Below are 7308 nucleotides of genomic sequence, written 5' to 3'. Positions count from 1 at the left end.
GTTTCAAATCTGATTTTGAGTTTCAAAAGTTCATTTTGACTTCTCAAAATTCTTTAATGACCTGATATTCATACTGAGCTAATGATTGGCTTGGCCGCTCGGGCCTATTTACTACCGTCTTTCAAAGGTTGAGGATGGTGGTGTCAAAAATAAAGTTTTGGGGACCCATTTTCATTTTTTTACCGGGGTTAGGGATTCCACTGTAATAGTAATTCATTTGGGTCAATTTTGCAAATCTGTACGGTGACCGTTGATTGAAATAAAGAGCCGTTATATTTGCATTCGGGTGGTTGTACCTCGATTTCATCGCAGTCAATTGGGTTCAGACATAAATAACAAAATAGCCATTTTTTTCTTCCTAATTTCCGAATTAAAAAGCATTGGTTTCTCCGTCTTTCTTGGACAACAAGAACAGGTGTCCACTGATCCAACCAACAAATTAAAAAAAAAGTAAATAAAAAGGTCTATATATATGCGTTCCAACGGTGCCTTTATCATTTTCTTGATTCATCGCTCACTAGGCTTAAAGTTCTAGAAAGATTTCTATAATGTCTCAGGCAGTCTTTCAATTCTCCTCTACCTCTGTTTCAATGGACATAATTAAAACTCCCGCGAAATATGTCACAGTAATTTTTTTTTCATATATATATTTTTTATGTGATGTTTATGAAGTATTCGGGGCTTGTTTTCTTTTGAACTGACATGGTTATTTATTTAGTTATTTTCTTGGAACAGATCTTTGGTTCCCAGTTGAAATCTTGGGAAATTGAGCAGACCCACATGAGATTTTTGGATTCTTTCAAGTAAGTCTCTCGAAGTCGAATGTCCTCTTTTCTTGAAAATTTTCAGCTAATTAGATTCCTTTTTATTAATCCGGTTCGAGGTCTTCATTTGTAAGAAAAATCGATTAACAATTGGCTTTTAATGTGCTCATCTGTACATTGATTTGAGTATATTTGAGAAGATTACAGAGCAAATAAAGTTTAATGTAAATTTTAGCCAACGGATTTTCTTTCAGACACCATTTATGGTAAGAGACAGTTAATACAATGGCAGTAGTTATTGCAAAATGTGCCTAAAATCCTACTCCATGTGTGAATTGATAGCCTATAATCCCCTTGTGGAAGATTCTTTCTTGACAGTACTTGTGTGCCAAATATTTTGTAAGATATAGTTCTTCCATCTTGTTATTTAATTTTATTTCCAAAAAATTGGGGTTCGATCTGGGGTTTGGTTCATTCTCATGAGCTTATTGAGCATCTGGGAGGTAACTATAAGCTGGCATGACAAATAGTGAATTGAGGTAGATTGATGATCCTTTAGTCATTTGGCCGGATATTGAAAGAGGATACGAAATAACCATGGAAGATGGATGTCAAGTGGTAGACCATAAAATACTGGTGCTCCAATCTAAAATATTTTGATTTGATACCGAGTATGGGTGTTCATCCCCAGAAAGGCATGAGAGAGAAATGGTCCCTCAAAAACATGTGTGAGTCTCCCGGCATGTAGCTCACAACGTGTATGCCTTCATGTATACACTCGCAAATTGTTTGCATATACATATTTATAGTCCTCATCTGGTGTATGTATGGAGCAGTGGAGGTTTCATATATTTTGCATTTCTATTCAGGGCCTTCCTGAGCTATATAATATTGACATATTTAAATACTGCATTATTTTTTTAATGAGGGAAATTAGTGTTTTGAGTCAGAATTTGCTTCAGAGTTCGAAAATTAGTGATAAGCTACCACTTATACCTTGAAATCAATTTTGCATCGTAAACTGCAATTGGTTACATTTCTATTTTGGAAGTTGAAAATCACCTATGCCTGATGCTGCTTCATTTTTCTGTCCAGATAGGTTTCCACCTATCAACTAAAGTTTTTCCTGTAACGAAGGAGATATGGTCAATATATCTATTAAGATCGCCCTAATTCTTGCATCATATGCTTCTGATTACATTGTTTGATGGTGGTTTATAGGACATACTTACATTTTAAGATTACAGACTTCCATTCAACAATCGAGATTGACCCCGAGAGATAAGCATGCCTTTATTTTGACTTAAGTTATATGCGCTTTGCGATATTGGGTATTATACTAACAAAAATTTTTCTGCTCTTCACGATTGCTGTTGTCAATTTAGGAGAACTCCAACTTTAAGATTGAAAGCCTTACGGGAGTCTCCAGGCCTAACCCAGGAGATCATAGATAACCCACAGAAGAGCATTGGACCAATTGAGAAGGGTTTTGATGCTTTCGAGGAGATGAGACATCGATTTCTTAGTTTCAAGAAGGATAAATACTTGTAAGAATCATGTATTTTGGACAGACATATTTCATAATTTTATACAATAATGATTTTCTCCTGACTTGGAATCATGTACTTCAATTCTATAGGGAAAACTTGGAACATTATCAAACTCTTGCCAGGGGACAAGCACCTAAGGTAACAAACATGCTTTTGTAATTTCAATATTAGAATTGGAAGCAGAAGTTGCCTGAAACTGACATTTTCGAGAACAGTTCATGGTGATTGCTTGTGCCGACTCACGGGTTTGTCCCTCGAGCATCCTGGGATTTCAACCAGGAGAAGCTTTTGTGGTCCGGAATGTGGCAAACCTGGTGCCCCCACATGAGGTATTTGCTTCTTATTGGGTTGTGTCATCCCTCCTTACTAAATTGATAAACATGATGTTTACATAGTGTAAATTGATTTTTGGATCTTTGGATGTGAATCTGAATGCTCTGGTCGTGTATTCTTCTGATGCAGAATGGACCTACAGAAACAAATGCCGCCCTTGAATTTGCTGTGAATTCTCTTGAAGTAAGTATAATATCTGCTTAATGTATATGAGTCCATGCTTTTTCTAGTTTTTGTCAACTAGCAGAATAAAAATATGGTTTTAACTGCAGTAAGTTTACTGTGACCAAGACTTAGCTTCTTCTTCCTGATGTATTGCAATTGGTATGCCAATGGGAATAAGAATGACCGGATTAGCCAAATGGAAAAGTACCAATTTTTTTATTCCTTAGTCGAGCGTGCCTGGTAAAGTGCCTCTATCATAGAAATGAAAGAAATGTACCCCACTAACAAGCCGAATGGTATGAATTCATAAAAAAAAAAAAATGTCTAGTGTTAGGAAACAAAGTTCATTTTGATACTTCAGTGAAAATTTTTATCTAAAAGCCTAGCAGTTACTGGCACAAAATTGCTTAAGTTCACTGATAGTCAAGAGGACACAGATTTGAGGAGGAAAAGTTATTCCTTGTCCCTAGGCAAAAACTGAAGCCAAGTTTAAGAAGCTCTTTTGTCATTCTTGTATCACTTAGTTTAGCCTGTGAGTTTAAAAGGTTGATGAATTCAGTATTATTCTATTTCTTTTTAATTTTTATAATTTTATCATAGCACAAAATATCCCTTTCCCTCTGTGAAACTTAGTAAAGATATTCTCTGCAGGTGGAAAATATATTAGTTGTTGGCCACAGTTGCTGTGGAGGGATCCATGCCTTAATGAGTATGCAAGATGAAATGAGTTCAAGGTTTGACTGCCCTCTTTTCTTTCAGTGATGTATAACCCTCCCATCCTCGGTTCTCTCTGGATATCCTTATGTTTCTCACTAGCCTTGTATTTTGCAGTAGTAGCTTCATTAAAAGTTGGGTAGTAGTAGGAAAGGCTGCAAGGTTGAGAACAATAGCTGCTGTTTCGGACCTTAATCTTGATCAACAGTGCAGGCACTGCGAGAAGGTACGACCCCCTATTGTTTACCCTCTTGTCCCCTTGCACCATGCACAATGAGATTTTGTATTTCTTGTGTCGTATGTAAGTTCAATAACAGAATGTATAATATTCCCTTTCTCATCTTACTCTTCCAAAATTGTATCTTTTTGCAATCATGGGCTTATGTGCTTATAGTGAAGACCATCCCCCCCACCCCTGGACATCGGCAGATGTACAGTGGGGGTAGTGTTTGAAATCCAAGATTTTGCAATAGATTTTTCAAGATTTTCAAAAAGAATTCCTTGTAATATTCAATTTTGCCTCCACAACTATTTATTATTATTATTATTTTTTTTTTATATTTGCCTCCACAACTCTACTCTCCTGGCTACGTCCCTGCCCCCGGATATAAATCATGGCATTCTGCTTGTCTCACTTTCCAAAAGAAGGTGCAAAGAAATTCAACTGTTTCCCAGTGTCAATTTGAGTGTAGCAAGTCTTAATCAGGTTTTTGATACCGTAGGTGGTTACTTCTATCCAAAAGTAGAATAGGACTAGAACAAACATATATCACTAGGATTACAATTCTATTCTTCGGCTGGATAAACAATCTGAGCCCGGATTCCATTTTCCAGGAATCAATCAACAGGTCATTGTTGAACTTACTCACTTATCCGTGGATAGAAGACCGGGTTGAAAAGGGGATGCTTTCACTTCATGGTGGCTACTATGACTTTGCTGATTGTACATTTGAAAAATGGACACTTGATTGCAAAGGATGCAGACCAAAGGTTGCTGGTGAATACTCTATTAAAAATCGAGAATTTTGGTCCTGAGTGAGTTTGTTTCAAAGTTTAAGTCCTGTGTTGTTGCATGATCTTTTGAAGTTTAATTTTGATTATAAGTTGTGTGTCAAATAAGAAGTTTTTTTTATTATAATTCTTAGTTTACTTGTATAATTCATAATCAAAGAATTCAAAGGCCTTTGCAACCTGCAGACTCGTTTTTTTCCCTCTTTCCTGTACTATATTTATAGAAAACGTGATTTTAGAAAATGGGGTTAATTTCATTTTTTGGTCACTGAACTTTAGATAGGTGAGATTCAATTTACTTTCAACATTAGTTGCTGCTTTAATCCCGTTATTCAACTTACAGTCACAATCCCATGTGAACGTTAAAACTTGATAGCGATACTGCATGTCATAAGTTTCAAGGTTAATATGCCAACTAATTATGTCGTGGCTTAAAAAAAACTAAAAATAAATAGCTTTTAATATCGATTCTAATTCATCCGATGGAGCATAATCAAAGCTCTATTTATCTCCAATCTCAGAAGTTTGCACCCAAGACATGATTAGGATGTTCACTTAGAAATGGGGCTAAGCAGTGAGTATCATTGAAAATAAATTGAATTTCGATGGCCAAAAAATTAAATTAACCCAAGGAAATGACTCAAACAATTTTCTTTTGGATAAATTGACCAAATTAGCCAGCCCACTTATTAGTAGCAAAAGAAAAATAGATTTAGGAGGAGCTAGACCTACTTCAAAAGAAAAGAAAGAAGGGCTCACCATTCGTGTAGTGAGGTATCTACTCATCACACGAGTCATGACTAAAAGATTGACGTAGCATAAACCAGTACGAATGTAATAAACTTGTGACTGCCAAGTGACCTATCAGGTATATGAACATCATTGACTACGAACTTTACGAAAATTTCATATCTCAGAAAAGAAATGGATGAGAAGTTGAACTACTCAAAACCCTTCCTACCAACCAAACCTTGTAATCCTTGCTGTTTCTAACCTCACTTCATTATAAATACTCATAATATTAAAGACTGACACTATCAATCAAGCTTAAATTTTACTGCTAACATCTTCTTGTAATCTTTTCACATAATGGCTCGTCTGACAGTTTTCTTAATGATGGCAGTTATCGCTCTTTCATCAATGGATGACTACAAAAAAGTAGCAGTCTCACACCATCTTCTCGAGGCAGCCCGCAGCCAGAGATTCCTAAGCCTGAGTTCCCACCATTGCCCGAACTCCCAACTTTGCCAAAGCCAGAGATTCCAGGCTTCCCAAAGCCAGAGTTTCCAGATATCCCAGAGCTGCCAAAACCATCTTTTCCTAGCATTCCAGATCCTCATTCAACCACTAATCCTTAAATAACTCCGTTAGCCTACACGGAGTTTCAGTTTTATGAATGATGCTAGTTCGAAAAGGCACAAGTTCATTAAGAAATTCTACTCTATTGTTATGTAATAATACTATGTGAGCATTGTTTACGCATGAGCGTATTGTATCTCATTATATATTGAAAAATTGAAGTTAATGAATTTTTTTTGTTTACATGTTATTTGCCTTATTCTAGCATAATTGATCATTGATTGGTGGAATATGGGCTCATATACCAATCTCAACCTTATCAAAACACCAAAGCTATCACGACCCAATCCTTCAACCATTCCATACTTTGGTTGCTTTTAATTGTACCCACTTAAGACACAAAAGAGATGATGTTTTGCAGCCACACAGGCGGTGCCACAAAGGCAAAGAGAAGATAATATAAGGCAAATGCATGAAGTGGAGGCAGCCTTGGTTTTCTTCTCAACAAAAGAGGCAAAACACATTAATGACAAAGCCAAAAAGGGGCAGCATATATAGGATTTGTTAGGGCACTGTAATGGACCAAGCCCAATATAGATACAATAAGTGGGTCAAGTCTGGTAAGCCATCCAATAAGTGAGGAACCGTGCCATAAGCAACTTTAATTAATTACACTGCTTCCAATGGCCCCCCAAATAGTTTTAAGATTGGATCATCAATCGTAAATGTTGATATTTAATTTATCCAATATTGATTTAACATTATTGTTCGGGATTTATTGGATATCAAAACTTAACAAATCTTCTCCTTGATGCCCAATAAATTTGCAAACAATCAAAATACACAATTAGTACTTACATAATCAAGATAACCAATAAAATTGAGATCATAGACCTTGCCTCGTATTTCCAACCCAAAACACACAATATACCTACTCCATAAACTCACCAAGACTAAGGTGAGGAACACCCAAATGGAAGCGAATATTCACAGTAATAAATCAAGAACAAATAAATATGTGATGACGATATAATATAGGATAACACATAAATCTTTTCAAACGTATTCACATAGAACAACAGACTAATCATTAAGTTAATCATTCAAATGGCCAACATAAATGCATAAATGACCATATGAAAAGATCTCACTACACTTATTTTATCACATTCCGTGTTGCTCACACTTTGAAAATGCATATTTCCTCTCATAATCCATTATGCTCACTAGACTGATCACTCAATCCATATTTAATTGGTAAGTTATAATAGATCCTAAGTCTTCGAGATAATTTTCTATCACCACATCACTTCTTCCAGCCTAAATGGATAATGGGTTACACTCCATCTGATCAGAGTCTCTTTACAGATAAAGAATTTCAACATTTAATCACCTCCTCATTCGTGATCCAAATGATACAATCCACATCTCCGATACAAACCACCAATATACCCGTAGGCATCTATACTCTA

General features: G+C 36.0%; 1 protein-coding gene across 3 annotated transcripts in view; it reads left to right on the top strand.

The window, feature by feature from the left end:
• LOC111376778 (beta carbonic anhydrase 5, chloroplastic-like) overlaps positions 1–4794 on the top strand; it is a 14415-nt gene extending 9621 nt beyond the window's left edge. Inside the window, exons 1-9 of one of the 3 annotated variants that reach the window (XM_022999773.1) lie at positions 482–626; positions 736–803; positions 2150–2311; positions 2404–2452; positions 2530–2643; positions 2777–2830; positions 3464–3546; positions 3644–3752; positions 4361–4794. In XM_022999773.1, coding sequence (XP_022855541.1) covers positions 549–626; positions 736–803; positions 2150–2311; positions 2404–2452; positions 2530–2643; positions 2777–2830; positions 3464–3546; positions 3644–3752; positions 4361–4561 — 918 coding nt within the window. In that variant the 5' untranslated portion in view covers positions 482–548 and the 3' untranslated portion in view covers positions 4562–4794. Of the gene's footprint in view, positions 1–481; positions 627–718; positions 804–2149; positions 2312–2403; positions 2453–2529; positions 2644–2776; positions 2831–3463; positions 3547–3643; positions 3753–4360 lie in introns of those variants that run through there. The other 2 variants (XM_022999772.1, XM_022999774.1) reach the window with 2 other exon arrangements.
• The last annotated feature ends 2514 nt before the right edge of the window (positions 4795–7308 follow it).

The sequence above is a fragment of the Olea europaea genome, unplaced genomic scaffold (assembly GCF_002742605.1).
Source record: "Olea europaea var. sylvestris unplaced genomic scaffold, O_europaea_v1 scaffold1561, whole genome shotgun sequence".
Lineage (NCBI taxonomy): Eukaryota > Viridiplantae > Streptophyta > Magnoliopsida > Lamiales > Oleaceae > Olea > Olea europaea.
Note: the sequence above shows the minus strand (reverse complement) of the source record. Positions and strands in the feature narration are given on the sequence as shown.